The 26,635-nt window shown below is 53.5% G+C and overlaps 1 protein-coding gene and 1 long non-coding RNA gene across 5 annotated transcripts in view; one reads left to right on the top strand and one right to left on the bottom strand.

Annotated features, from left to right (window-relative positions):
* Positions 1-26,635, bottom strand: part of LOC149912930 (uncharacterized) — a 104,693-nt gene that overhangs the window by 68,075 nt on the left and 9,983 nt on the right. The window contains exon 2 of the long non-coding RNA XR_016462284.1: positions 9,570-11,811. This is a non-coding gene — a long non-coding RNA (uncharacterized LOC149912930). The remainder of the gene's footprint in view (positions 1-9,569; positions 11,812-26,635) is intronic.
* Positions 1,546-25,210, top strand: LOC149912931 (adenylate cyclase type 10-like). Of its 4 annotated transcripts, XM_090132512.1 has the most exons (23): positions 11,810-12,741; positions 12,993-13,097; positions 13,190-13,228; positions 13,704-13,847; positions 14,436-14,641; positions 14,896-14,989; positions 15,147-15,235; positions 15,743-15,934; positions 16,140-16,261; positions 16,863-16,939; positions 17,197-17,383; positions 18,324-18,376; positions 18,583-18,736; positions 19,347-19,539; positions 19,770-19,856; positions 20,193-20,476; positions 20,882-21,015; positions 21,677-21,799; positions 22,414-22,668; positions 22,914-23,449; positions 23,671-23,778; positions 23,945-24,123; positions 24,548-25,210. In XM_090132512.1, exons 1-23 carry the CDS (start codon positions 12,591-12,593, stop codon positions 24,732-24,734), a joined length of 3,699 nt encoding a protein of 1,232 aa, XP_089988638.1. In that variant the 5' UTR covers positions 11,810-12,590; the 3' UTR covers positions 24,735-25,210. The 4 variants fall into 4 exon arrangements, with proteins under 4 accessions (XP_089988639.1, XP_089988638.1, XP_089988637.1 ...); XM_090132511.1 differs by having other exon boundaries at positions 12,171-12,741; positions 23,671-24,123; XM_090132513.1 differs by lacking the exon at positions 11,810-12,741 and adding an exon at positions 1,546-1,737 and having other exon boundaries at positions 12,993-13,847; positions 23,671-24,123.

Raw genomic sequence — 26,635 nt, 5'->3', positions numbered from 1 at the left:
AAACTAAGAAGAAGGGGTACATAACGCAGGAAGAGACAGGTCAAGGAGAACTGGCTTCCTCAGACATGGAAAAAGCTAAGCTGCTCAAAGAGCTGCTCAAAGTGAAAAAGACGACCTTCATCAGAAAGACCACCAAACAACCCCTAAAATACCACGCATGCATAAAAGAAGTGAGACTCGGCGTGGGGGAGGAATGTCAGTCATCCTTATCGTAATAACCCAGCCTTTTCATGGATACACCCCGTAGGAATAAAAGGGCTTCAGGGTCTCATTAGATAACACTATATGAATATATATATACATTCAACTGGAGTGCCTAGAGGTGTCCCTGATGAACTTAAGGTGAGAAATCAAATTGCTGCAGAGTTCGAGTCACTGTTCTGGTGGGTAACAGCTAACTTCTTTGACTGTAGTAGCAGGAGTCCTGCTACTACAGAGGGATACTGTACTGATGGTACAGGGGGAGGGGGGAATTGTGGGAATGGAGTGTAATTTCTGCATTAGATATTAAAAAGGGCAGTTGGTTTGAAGAAGTAGAACACAGTGTGTTTGTATTCTGTAACTTATCCTTAGAAATAGTTGGTCTAAAAAGTAGAAATACTGTATGAAATACCGTATGCGTTGGCAACATGTTTTAGAAACATAGTTGCTGAATTATGTGATTAATTCTTTCTTGCAAAACTGCAACAGTTGTGAAAGGTTCCAAACAACGTGGGTATAGCGTTAGAGATATGAAAACATACTGTAGGGTTGTTCTGTTAGGACAAGAAGCCCCCAGCAAAAGAAAAACAGATTTAACAAACGTCAAAGAAGCCAGGGCCCCTACGCAAGGCCGGACTGTCTCACTCTGTGAGAAGGTTGGGATGCGACAGGCAGGCACAAGATCCTCCCTGTCCTCCTTCTGAGCTCCTCTCTATGCAAGGCAGGACAAGCAGATATCCAGAAACAATGACCGAGTGTGGAGTGAGGGCCGGAAGTTAGCTAATTAATTAGAGATTTACGCTTAGCCAGCGGAGATTTATGTTTGTGCAGTGTTTGCACGTTTAGTGAAGCGTCGGGAAGATTGGGAACCTGCAGTACGCAGCCAGTGAGGAACCGGGGGAGGAGACAGGCGTCGGGCAACGGGGCACAGAAGATGTAACGCTGTTTTCTGGGTGCTCTGCTGCTTGCAGGAGGCCCGCCATTGCAGCTGCGAATAAAATCCGCTTGATCAGAGGTACCGTCCTGATAAACTACGCGGTATTTCCAACGCTTGGGGCCGCGCAGGGCTCCTCTCCCTGTCCCGGTCCCGTTCTCCCGCACACCTCCGGCGGAGCTGCCCTCAGCACTCGCTCCCGTTGTGCCGCGGCTTCCCTCTGGGTGCTGCCCGGACAGCACCGGCTGCCGCCGCGGTCTCCTGAGGGGCGGCCCGGGCTCCGGGCTCCGGGCTCCGGGCTCCGGGCTCCGGGCTCCGGGCTCCGGGCTCCGGGCTCCGGGAGCGGCGATCCGTGAGGAGAGCCGCGGCTCCAACGGCCGGCTCCCGGCGGCCGCTCCCGCGCGCTGCGGCTCAGCCAATCGGAGCCCGCGACGGGGAGGAAGCGGCGCTCGTTGCCGGCCGTCGGTGTCAGTGAGCGTCTGTGCGCGGCAGGCGGCGGACGCAGCGCGGCGAGGGGCGGATGGTGTGTTTAGCAGTGTGTCAGTGACGGTCGGGGACCTCCGCCGGGGCAGATGTTTACAAGCACAGCGTGCAGGCTCTTGGTCAGTGCTGGTGACAGTGCCTGGCTGATGGTGTTAACTGTTGAAAGACGGTGTTTGCTCTGTCAGCCAGCGTTGCTGTGCTCTGTGTGGCTCTTGCAGTCTCCAGGAAATAATCAGGAGGCAGCGCTTTCAGCACAGCCTTCGTAGACGAGGCTGAAGGCAGCTCGTCTTTGCTCAGTGCAGCCTGTCCTCGTAGAGGAGGAGCTGCAGCCCTCTGATCGCCTTCGTGGCCCTCCTCTGGGCCTGCTCAGACAGCTGCATGTCCCTCCTGTGCTGAGGCCCCGGAGCTGGATGCGGTACTCTGGATGGGGCCCCACGAGAGCAGAGCAGAGGGGCAGCCTTACGGGCTCGGCGGCCTTTAAGGTCCCCTCCAGCCCAAGCCGTTCTGTGGTTCTCTAATGCTGTGATAAAGCGTGGGTGTGAACAAGAGGGGAAGGGCGAGGGTGGCTCCCTCCTCAGAGGAACGGAGGGCCCCATATGCAGACCTGACCCAGTCCGTTGGGAAGTGTGCTGCCTTCCTGGGGCTCAGGTCAGGGACATAACCGGGAAACTCCCTAAGCTGGTTAGGTCATCAGACTACTTCCCATTGCTCGTAGTTCAGGTGGGCAGTGATGAAATCGCTCAGACAAATCTATGAACTATGAAAAAAGATTTCAGGGGTTTAGGGCGTTTAGTTCAAGGAGCGGGAGCTGAAGTGATCTTCTGCTCTACACCTTCAGGGGGGGCAGTAAGGGACACCGAGCGGGACTGGAAAATACGAGCAATGAATAATTGGCTCGGAGGCTGGTGTCGAGCCAGAAACTTTGGATTCTTTGATGATGGGGCCGTTTACTCGGCCCCTGGCCTGTTGTCTGTCCGTGGAACCCGCCTATCTCTAGGGGGGCAACGAATACTAGCGCAAGAGCTAGCGGGGCTTATAGAAAGAGCTTTCAACTAGCTATGAAGGGGGAACGGGACCCGCAAGAGATGAGCCTAAGGGAACGATGAGTAAGCTGGGGGGGAGGCAGACGACTTGACTGAAGGGTATCTATACCAATGCACGCAGCATGAGCAACAAGAAGGATGAGTTGGAAGTGATTGTGAGTCAGGCGAATTGTGACCTTGTTGCTATTACTGAAACATGGTGGGACCACTCCCATGACTGGAGTGCTGTGATAGATGGTTACAAGCTCTTCAGAAGGGATAGATGAGGAAAGAAGGGTGGTGGTGTGGCCCTTTATATCAAAGACTGTTTTGATGTTGAAGAGCTTGGGCTTCGTAAGGACAGAGTTGAGTGTCTATGGGTAAGGATCAGGGGGAAGGCCTGTAGTGGCGACATCTTGGTGGGGGTCTGCTATAGACCGCCTAACCAGGATGAAGAGTTGGATGAAGCTTTCTATGAGCAGCTCGCGGAAGTCACGCGATCGCCAGCACTTGTTCTCACGGGAGACTTCAACTTCCCTGACATATGTTGGAAGTATAATACAGCACAGAGGAAGCAGTCCAGGAGGTTTTTAGAGTGCGTGGAGGATAGCTTCCTTATGCAACTGGTAGGAGAGCCTACCGGGGGTGGGGCCCTGCTAGACCTGATCTTCGCTAACAGAGAAGGACTGGTGGGAGAAGTGAAGGCTGGGGACCGTCTTGGGCAGCGCGACCATAGAACTGTAGAATTCTCTATTCTTGGAGGCGTCAAGAGAGTGACCAGCAAAACTACTTTCTTGAACTTCCAGAGGGCAGACTTTGATCTGTTCAGGGCGCTTGTAGCACGGGAGTCACTTCTTAAGGGCAAAGAGGTCCAGGAAGCCTGGACGCTTCTCAAGACGGAGATCTTAAAGGCGCAAGAACAGGTTGTCCCTGAGTGCCGTAAGGCGAGCCGCAGCGGTAGACGACCGGTGTGGATGAGCCGGGAACTACTGTTGAGACTCAGGGAGAAAAAGAGAGTCTGTGTCCTCTGGAAGAAGGGACAGGCTAGTTGGGAAGATTACAAGGAAGTAGCTAAGGTATGCAGGGAGGAAGTTAGGAAGGCAAAAGCCCAACTTGAACTCAGATTGGCCACTGCAGTAAAAGACAACAAAAAATCCTTTTATAAATATATCAATGGCAAAAGAAGAACCAAGGATAATTCTCATCCTTTACGTGATGCAGCAGGGAATGTGGCCACTGAGGACAAGGAGAAGGCTGAGGTCCTCAATGCCTTCTTTACATCTGCCTTTAATAGCCAGACCAGTTATCCTCTGGGCATTTTACGCCCTGATCTGGAAGTCTGGGATGCTACTCAGAAAGCACCCCCAGCGATTCAGGTGGAGACAGTCAGAGACCTCCTCCTCCATCTGGACTGTCACAAGTCCATGGGACCGGATGGCCTACACTGTCGGGTGCTGAGGGAGCTGGCGGGGGTGATTGCTGAGCCACTCTCGACCATCTGTCAGCGCTCCTGGTTAACTGGAGAGGTCCCAGAGGATTGGAGGCTTGCTGATGTGACTCCCATCTTCAAGAAGGGCCGTAAGGAGGATCCGGGGATCTATAGGCCTGTCAGCCTGACCTCGGTACCGGGGAAAGTAATGGAGCAGATCATCTTGGGAGAGCTTGCACGGCATGTGCGTGGTGTCCAGGGGATCAGGCCCAGCCAGCACGGGTTCATGAAAGGCAGGTCGTGCTTGACCAACCTCATCTCCTTCTACGACTGGGTGACCAGACTGGTAGATGAGGGAAAGGCTACCTAGACTTCAGCAAAGCCTTTGACACGGTCTCTCACAGGCTTCTTCTGGGGAAACTGGCTGCCCGTGGCCTGGACAGGTACACCCTCCTTTGGGTAAGAAACTGGCTGGAGAGCCGTGCTCAACGGGTGGTGGTTAATGGAGTGAAGTCCAGCTGGCGACCTGTTTCAAGTGGTGTCCCCCAGGGGTCGGTACTGGGGCCTATCTTGTTTAATATCGTTATTGATGACCTAGACGAGGGGATTGAGTGTACCCTCAGTAAGTTTGCAGATGACACCAAGCTGGGAGGTGGTGTGGATCTGCCTGAGGGTAGGGAGGCCCTTCAAAGGGACTTAGATAAGCTGGGTCGCTGGGCTGAACTGAATGGAATGAGGTTCAACAAGGCCAAGTGCCGGGTCCTGCATTTTGGCCGCAACAACCCCATGCAGGCTTGGGGATGAGTGGCTGGATGATTGGGAAGAGGAAAGGGTCCTGGGGGTGTTGGTTGATGCTCGGCTGAACATGCACCGACAGTGTGCCCAGGTGGCCAAAAGGGCCTGCGCCATCCTGGCCTGCATTAGAAATAGTGTGGCCAGCAGGAGCAGGGAGGTGATCATCTCCCTGTACTCAGCACTGGTGAGGCCGCACCTTGAATATTGTGTTCAGTTTTGGGCCCCTCACTACAGGAAAGACATTGAGGCCCTGGAGCGTGTCCAGAGAAGGGCAACTAAACTGGTGAGGGGTCTGGAGCACAAGTCTTTTGAGGAGTGGCTGAGGGAGCTGGGATTGTTTAGTTTGGAGAAGAGGAGGCTCAGGGGAGACCTCATTGCACTCTACAACTTCCTGAAGGGAGGTTGTGGTGTAGAGGGGTTTGGCATCTTCTCCCAGGCAACGAACAGGACCCGAGGAAATGGCTGCAAGTTGTACCAGGAGAGGTTTAGGTTAGACTTAAGATAGAACTTCTTCTCTCAGAGAGTGGTCAGGCACTGGAATAGCCTGCCAAGGGAGGTGGTGGAGTCGCCATCTCTGGCAGTGTTCAAGAGGCGAGGAGCTGCGAGATATGGTTTAGTAGCTTGTGGTAGCAGTGGCAGTGTGAAGATGGTTGGACTAGATGATCTTATAGGTCGTTTCCAACCTTGTGATTCTACGAAAAAAAAAAAAAAAAAAAAACCCGAAAACGCAGCAGCGTTTCAGGACCTGAACCCTCAAGTCTTCCTTTCTTCAGCGGGGCAATTCTTTCACATGAGAGTAATGCCATTCAGCTGACAAAACAAGGACGATACCTGCATGCAAAATGCTCATGCTAACTACTTCTTCAGGTTTTTCTTTGAACATAAAACCTTGCTTTATAGCTGTTTTCACAGTTACTGCTTCAGAAAATGGACCAAATGCTTCAGAAAATGTGAAAAGTGGGAGTTCTACACCTGTTTAGATTTGTTGCTCTCTTCTGCTGATGTTCTCTTGCCTTATAGTCCAAGTGAGATACAAAAGTAGGAGTGCTGAGTGGTACAATGAAGGACAAGTGACCAACAAACCCTACAACTACTTGAACACCTTGTTTTGCAGTGCAAAATGTGATAGCGGCATACAAGCCTGCTATTTGTCCATAATGCTGAGAATGTGCTGCATTAAAAGGTTTATACTCACTTTGGTGCTACAGCTCTGGCCATGTTCAAATGGACTTGCACATCCAACCTTACAAAATTTGACTGCTCCCAATGAGAACTCTGACATTCATGGATTCACCCATAATGCAGAGCACCTTCATCTAGCTGTATTCCGATGGACTTGTACTACCGTCCTTAAGGGGACTGACTGCACCCTGACCTGTGTTAAAATTTCGAGCAGACGATGGCTACGAAGGGTGTATAATAAGGATTAATGGCATTAAATCCAGCTGGATCAGCCAATTGGATAAGGAAATATGCAGGTTGGAGGCCAAATTTGCTCCAATCTCTTCCATGCTTTCAACTCCAATGGTGGTACAAGCTGACTTGAAGAGTCTTACTCATAGTAGATATCTCTGAGACATGTCTACAATCTCCTGTAAACACAACATTTGGTGCATTCCAAGACACATGTCAGTGTCAGAGTCACAGAATCACAGAATCAATCACAGAATCACAGAACTGTAGCACTTGGAAAGGACCTCTAGAGATCATTTAGTCCAAGCCTCCTGTAAAACAGGCTCCCTACAGCAGGCTGCACAGGTAGGCAACTGGGTGGGTCTTGAATATATCCAGAGAAGGAGAACCCACAGCCTCCCTGGGCAATCTGTTCCAGTGCTCCATCACCTTCACTATGAAGTATTACAGAATTTAGGGGCTGGAAGGGACATCTGGAGAACATCTAGTCCAAACCTCCTGCCAAAGCAGGCTCCTAGGTGAGGTTGCACAGGTAGGCATCCAGGTGGATCTTGAACATCTCCATAGGAGACTCCACAACCTCTCTGGGCAGCCTGTCCCAGTGCTCTACAACCCTTACTGTGAAGAAGTTTTTACGCATATTTGTGCAGAACTTTCTATACTTCAGTTTGTAAGCATTCCCCCTTGTCCTATCACCACACATCACTGAAAAGAGTCTGGCCTCATTCCTTTGACTCCCACACTTAAGATATTTATAAGTATTAATAAGATCCCCTCTCAGTCTTCTTTTCTCAAGGCTGAACAGACTTCAGTCACTTAGCCTTTCCTCAATAAAGAGGTGCTCCAGACCCTCTATCATCTTTGTGGCCCTCCGCTGGATACTCTCCAGGAGACCCCTGTCCAGGGAGTCCAGAACAGGACACAGAATTCCAGGGAGGCCTGATCGGACCAGAGTAGAGGGGAAGGATCACCTCCTTTGACCTGCTGGCCACACTCATTTTAATGTACCCCAGTATCCCATTGGCCTTCTTGGCCACCACTGCACACTACAGGCTCACTGCCAGCCTGTTGTCCACCAGGACACTCAGATCCCTCTCCACAGAGCTCCTTTCCAGCAAGTCATCCTCCAATCTGTACTGATACATGTGGTTATTCTTTCCCAGGAGCAAAGCTGGATCTCTCCAGCCTGCCCAGGACCTGCTGAATAGCAGCACAGACTTCAGGTGTGTCAGCGACTCCTCCCAGCTTTGTATCATCAGCATACTTATTGAGGGTGGACACTATCCCCTCATCAAGGTTGTTGATGAAGATACTGAACAAAACCAGACCCAGCATCAATACTTGGGGAACACTCTGGTCACAGGTCTCTAACCAGACTCTGTGCTGCTGATCACCACCCTCTGAGCTCAGCCAGTCAGCCAGCTTTCAATCCACCTCACCATCCACTCATCTATCCCACACTTTCTCAGTTTCATTATCAGGATGTCTCATGGGAGACTGTATTGAAAGCCCTGCTGAAGTCAAGGTAGATGAAATCCACTGCTCTCCTCCCATCTTCCCACCCAGACAGTGATGCCATCATAGAAGGGTACAAGGTTGATCGATCATGGTGATCCGTGCTGACTACACCTGATAATCTTCTTCTTGTCCAGTTGCGTAGAGACAGTATCCAGAAGAAGCTGTTCCATCACCTTTACAGGAAGAGAGGTGAGACTCACTGGCCTGTAGTCTCCCAGATCCTCCTCCTTGCCCATTTTGAAGACTGCAGTGACGTGACTATCCTCCAGTCTTCAGGCACCTCTCCTGTTCTCCAAGAGCTCTCAAAGATGATAGACAGTGGTTCAGCAATAACGTCTGCCAGCTCCCTCAGCACATATGGATGCATCCAATCAGGGCCCGTGGATTTGTGCACTCTGATCCCACCCAGACATTTCTGGACAATCCCCTCCTCACCCAGAGGGAAACTCTCCATTTCCTAAACTCCTGCCAGGAGCACAGGCCCTTTTCCACATTTCATAGACCTTCTTCTTCCCTTAGATCTTATTCATGAGCTCCTTGCTTATCCACACAGATCTCCTACCTCCTTTCCCAGATTTTCTACTGCATTCATCCTGAGGTTGGAAGAAGTGCTGTTTAAATGTTGCCCAGCTCTCACAGGCTCCCTTACCTTCTAGCACTGTAGCCCATGAGATACCTCCAAGTAGATCCCAAAAAAGATCTAAGCTGTCTATCGAAAAGTCCAGGGTAACAATCCTGCTTTTTGCCTTACTTCTTCCACTCAAGATCTTGAACTCAAGCATCACAAGATCACTGCATCCCGAGCTACCCCTAGCCTTCACATCCCTAACAAGTCCATTCCTGTTGTTAAGAACAAGGTCCAGAAGTATCCCCTGCCTTGTTGGCTTCTCTACCACCTGTGTCAGAAAATTATCTTCAACACACTGTAGAAACAACCTAGACTGCATGTACCTGGCCATGTTGCTTCCCCAACAGATGCCTGGATGATTAAAGTTTCCCATGAGAATCAGTGCCCAGGGTTCAGAGGTTACTTCCAGCTGCTCGTAGAGGCCTCATCAACTTCATTTTCCTGATCTGGTGAGCTGTAGTACACCCCCCCACAACAGTATCACCCATACCAGCCTGCCACTTAATTCTCACCCACAAGCTCTCCACATGTTCTTCACCCTTCCCCAGGTGGAGCTAGATACACTCTAGTTGCTCTCTCACATAAAGAGCAACTCCTCCACCTTGCTTCCCCAGCCTGTGTCTCCAAACATGGCCTTCCATGACAGCATTCTAGTCATGCAAGCTGTCCCACCATGTCTCCATGACTGCAATGAAATCATGGCCCTGTGACTGTACACAGAACTCCAGCTCTTCCAGTTTATTTCCTATGCTGCACGTATTGGTATACAGGCACTTTAGGGAAGCAGAAGGTGCAAGATGCAAGATTTTGGATGGGATATTGGCAAACCTTCCCTGAGGAGCCCTCCCACGATCCTATGGGAGAACACAGAGATTTTTCCCTGCTATCTCTAACAGTGACAACATCCCCTAGCCCTTCTCTGTCACATCCTACTCCCCTCCGCCCATCAAAACTAGTCTAAAGCCCTGGTAATCAATCCAGACAGCATGCTTGTTCGCATGTGCCCCACTTGCTCAGTCAGAGGGGCAGGACTGCATAAGCCTGCATAATCCTCATAAGCCCACACACCCAGTATCTCAAAGGCCTGCCTAAGATCAAAATTCCCAAAGCCTTGATACAGACATTATCCCTCAGCTGGTCATTTACCTGTCATGTTTTCCTCCTTCTTTCTGGGTCCCAGCTACACGCTGGGAGGACAGAGGAGAATACTGCCTGCATCCCTGATCACTTCAACATCTTTCCAAGGGATGCAAAGTCCCTTTTAGCATTCCTCAATTCCCCCATCACAGCATCCTAGGACCCATCCTGAATGACGACGAAAGGATAGTAGTTTTCCAGTTTAATGAGCTGTGGTCAAGCCTCTCTAATGTCTATAACACAAGCCCCTGGAAGACAACACACCTCTGTGGAGAGGTAATCTGGGTGGCAAATAAGAGCTTATTGTTGAGGTTTTGTGATTTTTTGTTGTCAGTATTCCACATCAGAACATCATGTGGACCAATGGGAGTTAAAGAGTTAATATTCTGGTCCCCTTTACTGCCTTTTATGGGCACTTTGAGTATCCTAATAGGACGGGAGGGGAGGGGAGGGGAGGGGGCGGCATCCCCAGAGGACCTGGCAGGAGGAGAAAGTGGGGTGGAGCTCCGGACAGGACTCAGCATCTCCCTCTCCCTCTGCCTCTGGATCGGCCATGTCGGCTCACCGCGGAGAAAAGCACGTGCTTCTCACACTATCGTGGTTTGACTCGTACTTTGGCTACTCTTGTCTCTCCTCTCTCATTTTGTTTGATTTGGTTAATTTAGTAAATTACTTCCTCCTCAGATCGTTGCCATCGTGTTTTCTCTTTGTTAAAACTATCTGCCAGCTCTATGCCCTTCCCCCTCTACCGGAGCGCACATGGCCCGGAGCCGGCCGGGTCCCGTGGCAAACCGTACCTTTTCCTTTTCCTTTTTTTTTTTTTTTTTCTTTTTTTGCCTTTTTCCCAGGGCCTGTGTCCCTCTGTCACGGACTTGTGTCCAGAGATAACCCTGTGACCTTTATAAAAAAGTGGAGCAGAACTTTGCTTATAAACGTGATACTAGAGGAGGAGAAAACATAAACAAAACAAAACAAATAGGAAGAGAATTGTCATAAGAATCCAAGCTATCAGAAAACTTACCATCATGGCAGAAGGGATAGGAGGGGTTCTTATTTTTTGGAGACTGCCCATATAGGTAGCTGCAGAGCGCAGAGTCATGAGATAAAGTAAAAGTACCCCCTGAGAAAGGCCAAGGAAATGCATCCTTGTTGTCTCCGTGCGTGTGGGGAACAGTAAGTAAGAGGCTAAATTAGACTGCCTAAAACATTTCTGTGAAAAATGGTACAAGAAAGACAAGAAGCAGTGGTACATAGTGCTACACAGGCTGCCCCATTCTGCACACAAGTAGAGTACTGCATGCTGGCAGATCCAAAAAAATAGAAAGCAGTAGACCCTCCCTCCTCTGAGAAATCATAGCAAAGCGCAGCAGCGTTTCAGGACCTGAACCCTCAAGTCTTCCTTTCTTCAGCAGGGCAATTCTTTCACACGAGAGTAATGCCATTCAGCTGACAAAACAAGGACGATACCTGCATGCAAAATGCTCATGCTAACTACTTCTTCAGGTTTTTCTTTGAACATAAAACCTTGCTTTATAGCTGTTTTCACAGTTACTGCTTCAGAAAATGGACCAAATGCTTCAGAAAATGTGAAAAGTGGGAGTTCTACACCTGTTTAGATTTGTTGCTCTCTTCTGCTGATGTTCTCTTGCCTTATAGTCCAAGTGAGATACAAAAGTAGGAGTGCTGAGTGGTACAATGAAGGACAAGTGACCAACAAACCCTACAACTACTTGAACACCTTGTTTTGCAGTGCAAAATGTGATAGCGGCATACAAGCCTGCTTCCTGAACATATTTTCAGAACATCTCTGTGTTCTTTCTGATTCCAACTGTTGATATTTGTGTGCGTGCTTAGACTTAAGAATACAGTGTTAACACTCTGTGTGCCATGAGAAATTTCTTAAGCGTTTTTAAAGACTCTCGTAGCAGACGGAAAGGAAACACAGGAGGGCACTTTTGTACATCTGTTTATTCAAACTGATGTCTAGGAGAATCCTCTCCAGTACTCTGACCGCCCTGAAGAGTTAAGCAGTAAGAAGGGTTTTTTTTTTTAACACCTTTCTTCATGCCCAACAGAATGAAACCACAGGTCCTTTGTGAAGGCACCAGAGGTAGTGAGAAAGCAAGGGAAAAACAGCAGGCAGAACTGAGGAGAAAATGCATACTGCGTCTTGGGAATGGAAGTTACCTCGTAGTAAACAACTAAGGCTGCCTGAGTTGTGGTTGGAAGCACAAACAGGTGTAGGCAACGTCTAAGAAAAGCAAACGTGGAAAATGTTTTAGAAAATGATTATTTAGAAAATTAAGTGACTTTCTCCCCACTAGGTTAAAATCAACCTGTAAGCAATAGATTTCTGAAAACGCGAGCACATGAAGTATGAAATCAAAACCTTTTTTAAAACCTTTATTCTGGAAGTTTCCTTAGGCACAGGGTTGATGCTGGAGGTCCAGCAGCAGTCATTCTGTAAGGGGAGCTCTCCTTATCTTTCGAGTTGAGCAGCGACTACAAAAATGATGTTGTTCAGCCTCGGATGAGGAGTACAGCTGCAGAATGCCTACTTCATCCGATGCATAAGGTTAAAAGAACTACATAGGAAAGCGTGCAAGGATAATGGCAATCAGCTATCGCCTCGAGCTCCAGAGTTTTCCTTTTCCTGCCTGTAATTGTGCAGTGTCTGCATCACTACACAACCAGAGAAATTCTTGAATCCTCAAGCGATTCGAGTGAGGGAGGCCTGGGAGGCCGTGGCTCGGCGTCAAGGGGGAAGCCTGGGTCACGGCGGAGGCTGCTCCGCGGGCTACGGAGCACAGTGCTGGCAGCCCACTGCGCTGCCGGAGGGCAGCTCTTTGTGAGGTTGGCGATGACATCACTGCCCGGCGATTGTGGTGTCACCGCAGCAGAGGGCCAGCCGACCGTCCGCGGCCCTGGGCTCACTTTGCCGCCTGAGCGGTGGGCGTCGCGTCCTCCTCCCTTGCAGCGGGACAGGGTCGTCTTGTTCTGAGGTACCCCGGGTACCACAGGGCGCTGACAATGGCTTCTGCTTGGGAGAGGAAGTGCTACTACTCAGATCTGGGGAAGAAGGCGGTGTTCCTTCCCAATCTCCTTCTCCGTAAGGAGTTCATGGAGGACATTGGTTACCCCAAGATGCTTGAGGGAGTGCTGCTCCTGGCGGATGTCTCAGGTGGGCTGGGCACGGCGGAGCCCCCGCAGACACGAGCCCTTGGGACGCTCCAGGCCCTCGGGAGCCCTGCCCCAAGACAGGCTGGCCATCTTGTCGTCACTGCGCAGGCCTCCTGCCGTGCTGCCCAAAGAGCGGGCGGCTTCTCCCGGGCCGTCAGCCATGGCTGTGACGAGCGCTGAGCCGGGGCTGGGGAAGGGGGGAGCTGCAGGTGCATGCAGACGCGTCCTGATCTGTGGGTGTCCTTCCGGCAGGTTTCACTGCCTTGGCAGAGAAGTGTATCCAGCAGAGTGGACCAGAGAGAGGAGCTGAGGAGCTGGCGCATGTCCTCAACGCCTACATGGGTGACATTCTGGAGGGTAAGAGCCGTGCTGCTGGGCTGTCGGGCATCCCCAAGGCTCCTGGAAGAAGGCGTCCCATTAACTCTGCTTTTCCCTCTATCTGTCTGCAGAGGTGCTGGCTTTTGGAGGAGACATCCTGAAGTTTGCAGGTGTGTCCTTAGGAGGAGGCAGAGTCAGCGTCCTGCTGATGCGCAGCATCTCCCGTGGGAGCCTCCTGGATTCCACCCTGCTATTTGTGGAGAGCAAAGGGGAACTGCTTTGTCTCCAGCTTTGAGCAGGGCTTCTACAGGAGCGCTGAGACATGGGAGAAGCGGTGGGGGGGAGGGAGCCCTGTCTTTGAGTGCTGAGGGGCACTGGCGGGGCGGTGGGGGGTGGCGGCCTCACTGCTGCCCCCCACCACCCACCCTCTTGCTCTGCTGCCCTGGAGGTCGCTGTAGCTGGCCCGGCAGATGGGAGGGGTCCCTGAGGCCAGGCTGCCCCGGAGGTCCTTCAGGATGATGCCCTCCCACGGTCCCATCTTCCTCGGCACACTGGCCAGCTGTTTGCTGCTGTCCCTGCGGCTGGGCGCAACTCGGGGAGAGTCAGCCCTCGGGAGAGCCTTCACCTTCCCTTGCCTTTCCCCAGGGGATGCTGTGCTGGTGCTGTGGAGAGCAGCACAGCCTCACCTGCCTACGGCCATCAACCTGGCACTGCAGTGCTCCAGGAAGATCCAGGAGAAGTACGGCACTCATGACACACACATGGGTCTCAAGCTCCACCTGAAGATAGGTACGGGCACAGATGGGTCAGCCCCGGTACTCTCCAGAGCCGAGGGATAGCCTCCCCTGCCAGCATTTGCAGGGCAAGCAGGAGGTAGCGAGGGCAGGGGATGTCAGGGCTCCTTCCCTGCCTGCCTCGCGTCAGCTGTAGCACAGGCCCGTCGCTCCCAGTGAGGGTCCCAGAGCACAGCCCGCTCCGTCTGTGGGGGCCCCAGCGTCTGACCCCACTGGGAGGTAGATCCCACACCCGGTCCCTAGACGTGCCCCTGTCTCGCCTGCCCCTTGGATAAGGCAACCTGCCTTCACGTAAACAGAGCAGACGCTGCTCAAAGCTGCTGCTCTGCTGGGCTAGCCTGTAGGCTGCTGGCTCAGACGCCCGGCAGTGCCAACGCACTGTCAGTGTTGACTTTGTTTGCCCCTCTTTAGACGCCCGTTTCTGGGACCTGTGTCGGTATGGCCCTGAGAAGGATGCACGAGGCCCTTCCCCTCCCTGGTGCCTGTCTCCAGGCTGGGCGTCCGCTGAGCTTCTGTGCAGCTGGAGGCCACCGAGTTCCAAAGGTTCCCTGTGTTAACGCTGCTGGTCTCTCTCTCCCCCCAGGGATCTCCGCCGGGATTCTCTCCTTCATATCCGTCAGAGGCGGGGATCGTCACTACTTCTTCATCTGCAGCCAGGCCCTGGATGAAGTTATCGAGGCCCAAAACCTTTCGGCTGCCTATGAAATTGTGCTGTCACAGACCTGCTGGGAGCTGTGTGAGCAGCAAAGAATCAGGGTCAAGTCTATTGCTGGCAGTCGGGCCATGAAGGTGGGTGAATGGTGTGGCCTCGAGCCCTTTGGAAGACCCGCACCTGGGTGGGGAGGCGGCTGAGAGGCTGAACGTGACTACTGCCCTAACCATAAGCGTAGGCAGAGAGCTGAAGCTGTTGGCCTTGCACCTCAGCTGAAAGTCCAGGGAGGTGGGCTTGCCCTTCTCTGGGAAGAGAGAGTGGAGGGGCAGGCCGAGTGCCCTGGGGCTTCCAGGGAGGCCAGTGGCATTCCTTTCCTCCTGTGTGTCTTCAGGTTGTGGGAATGAGTCACTTAGCTCACGAAGACTACCAATATGCTGTAGACCAGCTGAACTTATACAGAGGGGACTGGCATTTGGAAGGGATGGGTGAGTTGCTTGTCCTGTGACTGGCTGGAAAGGTGGCTCCTGCCTGCTTCAGACAGGAGCGGGAGCAAGTGCAGGAGAACCTTTCCTTTGCTGTGTGCAGCTTCCCAAGCCCCTGCATCCTACCGTGCCAGTGACGGCCTGCGTTTCCTTTCCCTAGGCCTCCGAAGACCGGTTCTTATGAGCTCTGGTAATCCTGAAGTGGAAGCGAGGCTGGAGAAGCACATATCAACAGCTGTTCTCCAGAAGGTACGGCCACTACTGCTGGCGGCTGCGTGTAGGGAGGGCAGGAGATGGTGTGGAGCTCTCGGGAGAACAGGCAGCCAAAAGAAAGTGCAGTCTGAGGCGGGAGCCTGAGGAAAAGAGATGCCAGGGCTGCTGGGGCCAGACGTGCCCGGAAGCTGTCCGTTTGTGCTGCTCCTCTGAGAGACAGGGGTGGTGGGAGGCGGCCTTGCCTGTCTTCTGCATGGCTGTTGTTTTGGAGGTTGCACAGGCATGGGGGAGGGAGCAAGGGGGACAAGATCCCGCTCAGGTGCCTAAGGATGGCAAAGAGCCTCCCCTTGTGCCCGCACGTGTCACAGGACAGAGTGTTGCCAGAGTAGCTTTGTGCCAGGACTCGGTACCTGGGAGGACTTTGCCATCCTCCAGTAGTACCTGGCGTTGCCAGCACGCCTGCTGTCCCTTGGTGTCTGTTGTGGGCCCAGAGAAGCCCCCGGGAGAGCAGGCTGGCAAAGCTGTTGTGCTCTTCTCTTGCAGCTTTATCAGGACGTGCCACTGGAGCTGTGCTCTGAGCTACGGCCGGTCACCAGCCTTTTTGTCCAGCTGCAGTTTGCTGACAAGATCAGCACAGTGGAGCTCAGCAGCAGCCTCAGTGATAGCAGCAGTATGATTTCAGAAATCATCAACCCTCACAAGGGTGAAATCAACAAAACTCTTCTGTTTGACAAAGTGAGTGCATGATAGCCATCCTATCCCCGGGATGCCTCTGTCTGTTTGGCAGCAGGGGAATGAGAAGCAGCTCTGCCTGCTGCTGGGATCTGTGGCTGTGGGCTGACCTGAAGCTCCACTGGTCTCCCTGGTGCCTGTGGCAGAATGCATCAGCTGCTGGCCACCAGTATTGTAAAGCAAGGCGTACTGCACCTCTTCTTTGCAGGGCTGCACCTTCCTCTGCGTGTTTGGATTTCCTGGAGAAAAGTTGGCCTGTGAGAGCACCCACGCCTTGGAATGTGCTATGCAGATCCTCCACAAGGCCTCCACGGAGCTGAGAAAACTCCAGTGAGTGCATGTGATGGGGTGTGTGTGCTGCCTGGGATGGCACGAGGGGACTGATGAGCAAGAGACATGCCCCCTGGCTTGTCCTGCTTTGCCCCTGGCTGGAAGGAGGCAGCATCTCAGAGGTGGCAGGTTAGACCACGGCAGCCAGGCACAGCCCCCAGGTGCTGCCTGCCAGTCACTGTGCTGGAGCGAGCCCTCACCAGGGCACAGAGCTCCTCAGTGCCAGAGGCAGGCTCTTCTGGGCAATGGGGCCAGGAACAAGGCCTGAGCCCAGTCCCTCCAGTGACCTCCAGTCACTGCCACTGTGGGTGGTGTGCAGGCAGCACTTGCTTGCCTCCTTGCTAAGGAGAAGAGTCTGTGACCTGACGCAGGTTGCAGCCATCAGGCCTCGGGGGAAGGGTCCAAATGGTTTTGCATGTGCCCTACCTACATCCCTTGCCACCGGGGCGTTTTGCACCCCAAGCTCTCTAAGTCCTCACGACCCATGCTGGATTGTGTGATCCCGGTGCCGGGGAGGGGAGAGGTGGGAAGGGATGGAACAGGGCGAGTGGGACTGCAGCAGGGCTGCTGCTGAATGCACGTCACTCTTTCTGTGTGCCAGGCGAGCTTCTGTCGGGGTCAGCAGCGGGACGGCGTTCTGCGGCCTCACTGGCCATCCCGAGAGGTTTGAACACACAGGTAAGGCTCCTTTGTCTTAGGAACGTGAGGCTGGCATGGGTCTGCTTCAGCACGTTGGTCTGGACAAGGCGGATGGGCTGAGGCAAGGACACACTGCAGCCCGTTGGGGCCTTGAGGCAGGAGGATGGGCTCAGAGACGTGCGGTTCCCTTTGGGTTCGCTTACCCGGCAGTTGGGTTGGCTTGTGCCTGGGAGGGGAGGTTGCCCTTGGCCTTGAAGGTTTCCCAACTGCGCTGACGTATGCTTTCTCTGTGGCAGTCCTTGGCTTTAAGGTGAATTTAGCCGCCCGCATGATGATGGCCTACCCAGGGATGGTGTCCTGTGACGCAGAGACGTATGCAGCCTCTCGCCTGCCCAGCTACTGCTTCAAAGAGTTGCCAAAGAGAGACATGAAAGGTGTTACCGATCCCGTCACCATCTATCAATACCTGGGGATCACTGAGCAGTAAGTGTTCTCTGAGCTGTGCAAGTGAGGGGAGAGGGGCTTCAAGGGTACAACCTTGGCCAACAGAGAGGAGTTCTGCAGCGAGACCAGGCTGGTCTCCCACAGACCTCCCTTGCCTGTGGCTGAGAAGATCGGAGACTCTAGTGTGGGTCTGCTTTCTGCCTCTCTGCCCTTGTGCCTCTTGCTGCTAAGAGAGTGGAAGTGATGGCACTGGGATGGGGAAGGCTAGCCTGTTTTTGGAGGCACAGGCTAGCCTTGTGGGCTTTGTCCGAGCAGCTTTCCTCTGGGCTTGCACTGTTGTGCTTTGTTCCACCACGTGTAAGACTAAGCCAGCGGTCATTCTGCTGCATGGGGTGGGGTTTTTTCCCCATCTGCTTCCCAGCAGGAAGCTTTGGGTCAGTCGTGTTCCACTGGGAAAGGTGGGCTGCTGGCATGCTCTGCCTCCTCCTGCCTTCCTGCTCAGTCCTCTGCTGTTCCTCTGGGCCCAGCTTTGACCTCCTCATTGGAGGGCCTTTTGAACACGAATGCTACTGTCTCTTGGAAACCACTACAAGACTTGAGCCAAAGGTGCCAGCAGCTTGGGCATCCCAAGCCACTAAGAGACACAGGTCCTCCTTTCCAAGAGGCTTGTTTTGCTTGTCCAGGCTAGCAAAGCAGTCAGCCAGCCAGCCAGCATCGTAGCCTGGCTTCTTTCCTCATCTTGGATTTCTTTGGTTGTTGCCTCCGGCAAGGGACTTTTGTTAGCTTCGGCTGTCCTGCCGTGGCTGCTGGGTTTCTTTATGCTTGAGACTTGTCCTAGTGTGTCACCTGGAGCGTTGGCCAGGGGAACATGCTCTGGGTAACATGCTGCTCGAGAGGGGGGTCTCCACCCCTCCACAGCAGGCTCTGCGTGCAGCGGTTTCTGACTAAGTAAGTGACTTTTGTTTTCTCCCCCTTCTAGCCAATATGACATGGGCCTTGCCAAGGAGAGGTCACGCTACGGTCCCTTGCTGGGTAGGTGAAGAACTCATGTGAAGCCCAATTGCTTCCCTTTGCCCAGTGCCAGGGGCTGTGCTGTGTGCTGCCCTGACACGCAGCTGAGCCCCACGCAGCCGCTTCCTCGCTCCCTCCCTGTCTGCTGCGGGGTAGGGGAGAGAACTGGAGGGGCTCCCCGCTTTTCAGCACGCTGCAGCAGCTGATTCTCTTGTGGGTCTGCACAGGTCGGGAGGAGGAGATCGAAATCTTTGACTGCTGCTTGGAGGCCTATGATGTTTTGGAAGAACCACACACCGTGGCATTCGTGGGCATTCCAGGCTCTGGAAAGAGCCACTTACTTGCCAAGCTGGCCGTTTTAGACCGGGCTGCTAAGCACAGGTAAGCACTTTGGAGCTGTCGCTTTGGCACCCCTCCCCTGCCCATCCGCTGGTGTTTGTGGAACACTGCAGTTCGGGTGCCAGCCCTTGCGCTGCAGCCTCCCAAAAAAGCCTACTGCAAACCTTCCCAAGCAGCACCCGCTTTCTCGGAGAGTCCAAGCTGGCTTTGAGAGCCAGTGCTTTTCTCCTTTGTCCCTGGGCCAAGCACAAAGAGACGGAAAGAGCTTCAGCTGTGGAGCTGAGAGGAAGCAAGGTGGCCCGTCTCAGAAGCACTGCTTGCCCTCTGTTTTCCAGAAGGAGCACTGGGGCAGAAGAGCCCTGCTGCAGGCCGGGCGGCAGACGTAGACCTGCCGCCTGCTGAGGCCTTCCTTCTTCACCCAATGAGGGCCTCTGCAGGGCATGCAGTGTGTGACCTGGGCTGGGACTTTCTTGTACGATGAGGGGAAAGCTTGGTCCTCTCCAGGAAGCACTTGGAGATGTGTGGCTGAAGAGTCCCACTTTCCTCTGCAGAAAGAACAAGGCGGCTCAACCACTGAGCACTGCTGTCTGGGCAAGCTTGCGCTACCAGGAGGCAATTCTGGATCTCAGTGTCTTCTGCTTTTGCACCGCAGGGTCATCACTGTGGAACTGACAGAGGACAACGTGAAGCAGCCCTTCTCTGGCATCTGTCTGCTCGTGGCCAGGGCGCTGGGTCTCCAGGACGCTAAAACTTCCAGTGAGAGGCAGCGCGCTCTGCAGACCATATTCCGAGACACAATAGAAGAGAGCAGCTATTGCCTGCTAAACAGTGTTTTCTCAGTTAAGGTGAGAGTGAGAGGCCGTCTTGCTTGGATGCTCTGCTGGGAGTGGCTCAGCTCAGTGCTGTCTGATTCCTGCCCCCCCCCCGTGTTTTGTTCAGCACCCTGCAAATGCCATTGAAGGGGGGCTGGTGCTGGCCACATGCAAAAGCAGAGGCATTTTGCTCTGCAGTCTTGCTCTGGGAGATAGGTGTGCCCAGACCTGCAGCAATGTTCCTCTCTGTCTTTCCTGGACAGTTTCCCATCACGGACAAAGTTTCCAAGATGTGTTCCACTGAACGGGCCAGTGCGTTCCACCTGACTTGTACGCAAATGCTACAGAAGGTGAGCAGGTCTCCTTCCTCCGGCCTCACAGGAGGCAAACAATCGTGCCGGGTGCAGGCTCCACTGCAGGCTGGAGGCTGCCTGAGGGGACGATTCGCCTGGGTCACAGCCCTCCAGAAACTCTGCCCGGCAAATTTCTCTCCTTCTGCTGCGAAACTGATGTTAGAGACGACTTTACAGTCTCGCACAACAAAGTTGGTAAACTCCTGGAGAGGGAGGTGGCTGAGGAGAGGCTTCTGAATATCCCCTTGTCGTGAGAGCGAGAAAGGCTATGTGTCCTCCCTGGAAGACGCTCAAGAATCCACTGGATTCCACTCAGAACCACCTGTTTTTTAGGTGCTTGGAGGGAAATTTGGCATATTTTTCATCGACAACGCCCACTTCCTCGACCCTGTGTCCTGGTCTATCATGTGGCCAATGCTCCAAAGTGTCATGGTCTTCATGGTCATGAGCTTAGCTCCAGTCAAGGACAGAACAGAGAGCATTTTCAAAGCTGCCGCTGACAGAACAACATCCGAGAGAACCACTTGCGTTCGTCTGGAAGGGCTGAAAGCTTCAGCTGTGGTGCAGAAAGCCTGCCAGGACCTTGGAGTGAGCAGCATCTCCAGGGAGCTAGCAAGGTAAGCCCAAGTCTGGGGAGCTCTTCCGTAGGGGTTGCACTTATGCTGACCACAGCTGGGAATCACCCTGTTGAAAAGGAGTTGATGGGTCTTTCCTTAAGCCTGGCCATAGCAGGTGTGAGCTAAGAATGGGCAACTGCCACGAGCAGCAGAGTCTGGATGGTGTCAGCCCTTCGCTGTTGCCGTGGTTTGCTGTTCTGTGCTTTGGGCATTGTCCATCAGCCTTTCCTGATGGACTCCCAGGAACGCTGTACGTCTGGGAGGGGCCAGACACACAAGCCCCTTCCAGAAGCCAGGTTTCTCCATGTTGAAGAGGCTGGTCAGCCTGCGAGGTCTGAGTGACTCACCACCCATCCAAACTGTGCTGCACCTTACTTCCTTGGTGTTGCTTGTGCTCCTGCCCAGGTTCCTGATCCAGAGAAGCTCTGGCATCCCATCTTACTGTGAGGAACTGCTGCGCTACCTGCAATGCAACAACATGCTCTTGTTGCACACCAGGAGGCCAGATGAAGGGCAGGACAACTGGCAGAACTTGATTGGTAAGCACCCTTTGTTGCCAATCCGCTGTTCGCTGTGGCGCATCCTCTCCTGCACAGCCGTGCCCTGTGTCTCCCCAGTAACTCTGGGCAGAGGCTGACCCTGCAGCAGGGCAGAATTTGCCATGGCAGAGGTGTGGGCTGCTGCACACCTTGCTGCTCCCGTGACAACCATCAGCTCAGCTCCTGTGAGAGCAAAGCCAATCTGGGGGAGTGGGAAACTGCTTCAAAACCTCAAGTCCTCACAAGGGCCTTGGGAACTGAAGAGCACGGTGGGAATGCCACTGCAAGAGCAATGCCAAGCAGAGCACCATTGCTTAGGGGCAGCCTGCACGGGCTTTGCCTTCTGGAGCATCAGTGGCAACTTCCCTGACTCTGGAGGTAGTGCTGTTGAAGGCAGCATCACCACCGCATTCTGTCGCGCAACATTCATTCTCCATCTGAGAAGCCCAGAAGTTTTGACTGAAGGGCATTTGGTCTGAAGCTGGTGTGAAGACAGAAGAGAGCTGGGGGGGCAGTGCAAATGCAAGCTTGCAGTGGGAATCAACTGGCATGCCCTGCTTGCTGGCCCTGTTCAGTGCAGGCCAGGCAATGCGCCTGACCATGACAGGTACGACTTGTAGCACCTTATTCATGTTTCCCCTGCTCTTCCCATCTTCTGCAGCCAAGGCATCACCCGCTGTCACAGCTGCCTCGAGCTCGGGTACCGGGAATGACAGCGAAAGGATCTGTACCCTCAGACCAGACGTGAGCCTGGAGAACCCCATGCTGCCAGTGGCCTTGAAAGGTGAGGAGCGGAGCGGCTCCTGTCCGGTTTGTGGCTGTGCCCCAGCTTCCTTTCCTGGGGTGCAGGTAAGGGAGAGGCTGGGCACCTGCGTGCTGCAGGGCTGCCCTCTCAGCCTCGGGGCTCTGCCAGGAAGGTGACTCCAGCCCAAGCAAGAAGAGTCCTGCGCTCTTACGGGCTGTGGTTTTCCCCTGTGGGCAGTAGACCAGCTTTGAGCCGAACAGTGAGCTGCACATCATGGGTGGGGGAACTCTGAGACCAGCTCTGGGCTGGCGGGAATGTTCTGTGCTCCTGTGTGCACTGCTGGGCATAAACCCAGTGCAGATCGAGTAGGTCGCACGGTGGGACACACATACCTGCTGGGTCGTGCCCTCTGCATCATTGATTGGAAACTGATTGTCTGAGTGTCTCTGCTTTCCCTGACTCCCATGGCCTGTGACTGTGAGAGGAGCAGAGCCATCTTGACGATACTGACCCTGGGCTCTAGTTGCCCAGCAGGTTCCATCCTGCAGAAAGGAGGCCAAAGCCTTTCCCATTTCCTCTGGAGAAACTGTCCGGCTTCTCCAACCTCAGCTCAGGGACAGGCAAGACAGAGACGTGTTGCTTCTTCTTGACAGACATTATGCTGGCTGAGCTGGATCGGATCAGTCTGAAGAAGCAGATGATTCTGAAGTTTGCAGCCATCATAGGGCCGGTGTTTACCACCCAGCAGCTGGCTCACATTGTTCCCAGTAGTAAAATGCATGAGATTAATTCACTGCTGGACATGCTGGTGGAGGACAACATCCTGAAGCGACTGGAGAACATCGAGAAGCCAGAAGACAAGCGAGGTGCTACCAAGAGGCTGCCCACCTCTGGGCAGTCAGGAAGCGGTAAGTGATGGCTGCAGCATGGGCCCAGGAGCACTGTGACTCCACAGGGCCTTGCTCACCTAGCTTCATGCAGAGGGAAGTTCTCACTGGCTGTTGCAAGAGCCTCTGCCACTGTGCTTGCGGGCAGAGCACAGGCCGGGCTCAGGCAGCAGCAGCACATGCCAAAGTGTTGCCTTTGTCCCAGCTGGGGCAGCCTTGAGGTCTGGCCCCAGCTTTGTCTGAGGCCAGCACTCCTTGCCTTGCAGGGGTGGAGAGGTCCTCTGTGAGCAGGGAGACCATGCAGCAGCAGTCTGACATCCTGGCCTTCTGCAACCCACTGCTGTGGGAGGCAACGTATGAGCTGTGGCCCACGAGGCAGAAGATAAACATTCACCGTGAGTGTGCCGCCTTCCTGGAGAGGCACGCACACAAATGCCAGAGGTGCCACGGAGGGGACTTTGTGGCCTTCCACCGCTTCGGCATCTCCAGCCCCCAGGAGCAGGGGAGCTGCCAGGGCTCTGCTGAGAAGGACAACTGGAGCAGCTGGGAGGCCTTGGTAGTTGCTGGAGAACACCTGCGGAGGGCTAGGACCGTCCCTGCAGAGGGGATTCTGGCAGAGGGCAAGCAGACAACACTGCAGGCCAAGGACAGTGGCCAGTGGTCCTGCCAGTGTGAAGCCATCGCCGAAGCGGTGCTTGTGCCCCTGGCTCGCCACTACGCGGCAGTGAGCAGTGATTCCCAAGCCTTCTACTACCTGCTGGAATCTGCAGCTGCCTACCTGCACGTCTCCAACAGCTCCATGGTGAGTTACCCTGCTTGCCAGCACGAGCTGCATTAGCATGGAGGAGGGCTGAGGGCTCCCTCTCCCTTGCTCTGAGCCCACAGGATTGTGTTAGGGCAGGCATGACCGAGAGGAACACGGGCCCTGCTACAGCAGATGCTGCAGGAGGCAACAGGGAAGGATGGGGCTGGCCAGGGGCTCTGCACCAATGCTCACCTGCTGTTTGTGTTGCTTGTTTGAAGGCCATCATGAAGCTGAACGAAGCAGAGGTCCTGAGGAGCTCCCTAGAGAAAAAAGGGTATGCCATCGACCGCTTTGAGGAGGCCACCTTCTTCAGCCTCAAAGGAGAGGTAAAGAAGCAGGAAAAAGCGGAAGGGTGTCCGGAGGCATGCAGCCAGATGCTTTCCCTGCTGGCAGGGAATATTCCTGCCACAGCCTGTCCCCTGTCCATTTCTGCAGAGTCTGCAGGACTTGGGCAAGTCCTCTACATCTGCATGCCTCCCTCTTCCTGTGCAGGTCTGCAGCAACATGGGATGTGTGAAGCTGGCCAGGAAAATGAGCAGGCAGGCGCTAAGCCTGCTGGAAAAGCAGTTCCCACAGACCCGTGCCGGGGCCTTTGTCAAGTCTCTGTGGGAAAGGTTGCAGCGGGCTCCTCAGGCCACAGGCAGAGCGTCCTCCCTTCCACAGGAGGCTTGGTAAGCAGCAGAAGGGACAACACGGGAGAGGAAGAGCCATTTTGTACCTGATCCCACGCATCCAGGCCCAGGCCTGCCCAGCTTTCAGCCCATTGCCAAGCCTTAACAGGACTGAGGCGTTCAGGCGTGATGTGTGGGTAGAGCCACGGATGGTGCAGCCTCACGCTGTCTCCTGTGCGCAGCATGGGAGAAGAATGCACACCTTTGGGTAAAAAGCAGCTTGTGCTGAGGGATGCACCTCTAGAGCCACAGTGCCAGCAGCACTTCTTCCTTTGCCCCCTTCATCCCGGCTGCCCTCCTGGCATCAGCTCCCTTCCTCCAGCAGTGTAGCCGTCCAGCCCTGCCACCCTGCTTTCCCTTGCCCTGTCTGACTCAGTGCTCCACAGCCATGCCTCTGGGCCCAACGGTTTCTCTTGTGTGGCAGGAGGAAGAAGCAAGCCAGGCTGCTTCAGCAGAGCAGGTGCCTCTCCTTGCTCGAGGACCTCTACAGCCAGGAGAGCACATCTGCTGGACGGAGGTTCTCCCGCCTGGCAGCACTCATGAAGGCTAACACGAACAGGAAGATGCACTCCTACCTGGCAGCAGACTGGACAACATTGGACAACCCTTGAATTAAGGAAAACAAGTGAAGTTAAAAGCTGTGTGCCTTCATGGGGTGCTGGATCGGCAGCTACAGATCTGACCTTGCCAATCCAGCTTTTGGCTGCCGATAACAGATGCTTTACTACAGACTTGGACAGTTAGTGCACATAGCGGGCCTCCTGTTTCTCCAAGTAACATCTACCAAGTAACAACTACCCGATGTATGCAACGGAGTGCAAGACAGCTGGCTAGGGCAGAACACCACACATTAACAAGGAAGCAACAGATTGGAGGAAGAAGTCGTAGCCAGTAAGACAACCAGCCAAAGCCAGCCAAGTGTCCTCCGACCGGACCGACGTCAAAGAGCACACAGCGAGGAAGACATCAGCCTTCATCAAAAAGACCACCAAACAACCACCGAGAGCTACGACGCATCTGCAAACTCTCACACTGGACAACAACTCTCCTTTACCTACTCTATCTTAATAAAATGTTTGCTTCCTTATGTTCGTTATGTCCATTCTTGAGATCTGGAAAATGTAAAAACATCTAATTTTCATGTGCTTTCTAGAAAAAATATGTCTTTCTAAACACAGGTTTTGTCACTCAGGAAAAGCCAAGCTATGAGTGGGTTTGCCTTTCAGAATAGAAAAGCATCCTCTGGAATTCATTTAAATACATCTCTGGGATTTTGCCAGTGAGATAGCATTTGAGCTCGCACTACAGAGAAGCAAGAGTGATGAAGAGTAGCCACGCTTATACCTGGGGTCTGTCTTTGATCAGTGGAATTGCCCTCTATGTTAGGAAGTGGATAGATTGTGAAGAGCTGTGTCCGAGTAACAGCCATGACCAGGTTGAGAGCTTATGGGTGAAAATCAGGGATCAATCCAGTAAGGGGCATCTGCATCTAGTGGTTGGGGTCTGCTACAGGCCACCTGATCAGGGGGAGCCTGTTGACGAGGCCTTCTTGCTTCAGCTGCAGGAGGTGTCATGCTCGTGGGCTCCTGTCCTGATTGGGGATTTCAACTACCTGGATATCTTCTGGCATAGCGGCATGGAGGGTGGCAGACAATGCAGGAGATTCCTGGAGTCTGTCGAGGACGACTTCCTTGTCCAGGTACTAGACAGACCGAGCCGAGGTGAAGCCTTACTGGACCTGGTGCTCGCCAGAGTAGAGGAGAGCATTAGAGAGGTTAAGACTGCAGGCAGCCTGAACTGTAATGACCATGCTGTGGTGGAGTTTGTGATCTGGAGGAATGCAGGCCTGGCAAAAAGTAGAATCAGGGCCCTGAGCTTCAGGAGGGCAAACTTCTGGCTGATCAAGGAACTGCTGGGCGGGATCTCCTGGGAAAGCATCCTTGAGGGCATGGGCACAGAACAGAGCTGGCCGCTCTGTCAGGACACCTTTCTGAGAGCACAAGAGCTCTCAATCCCCGAACAGAAGAAACGGAGCAGAGGAGGTGGCTGACCGACATGGCTGAGCAAGTACCTGCAGCTTAAGCTGAGGGAAAAGAGGGAAACGTACAGAAAGTGGAAGCAGGGTTGTGTAGCCTGGAAAGAATATAGGGACGTTGTCCGCATGTGTAGAAATGAGATTAGGAAAGCCAAGGCACAGGTAGAGCTGAACTCGGCTCTATGGGATGTGAAAACTAAGAAGAAGGGGTACATAACGCAGGAAGAGACAGGTCAAGGAGAACTGGCTTCCTCAGACATGGAAAAAGCTAAGCTGCTCAAAGAGCTGCTCAAAGTGAAAAAGACGACCTTCATCAGAAAGACCACCAAACAACCCCTAAAATACCACGCATGCATAAAAGAAGTGAGACTCGGCGTGGGGGAGGAATGTCAGTCATCCTTATCGTAATAACCCAGCCTTTTCATGGATACACCCCGTAGGAATAAAAGGGCTTCAGGGTCTCATTAGATAACACTA

This window comes from Phasianus colchicus, chromosome Z (assembly GCF_987193195.1).
Source record: "Phasianus colchicus chromosome Z, bPhaCol1.hap1.1, whole genome shotgun sequence".
NCBI classification, from domain to species: domain Eukaryota; kingdom Metazoa; phylum Chordata; class Aves; order Galliformes; family Phasianidae; genus Phasianus; species Phasianus colchicus.
The sequence above is the reverse complement of the archived record's forward strand: the minus strand, read 5'-3'. Positions and strand labels throughout refer to the sequence as shown.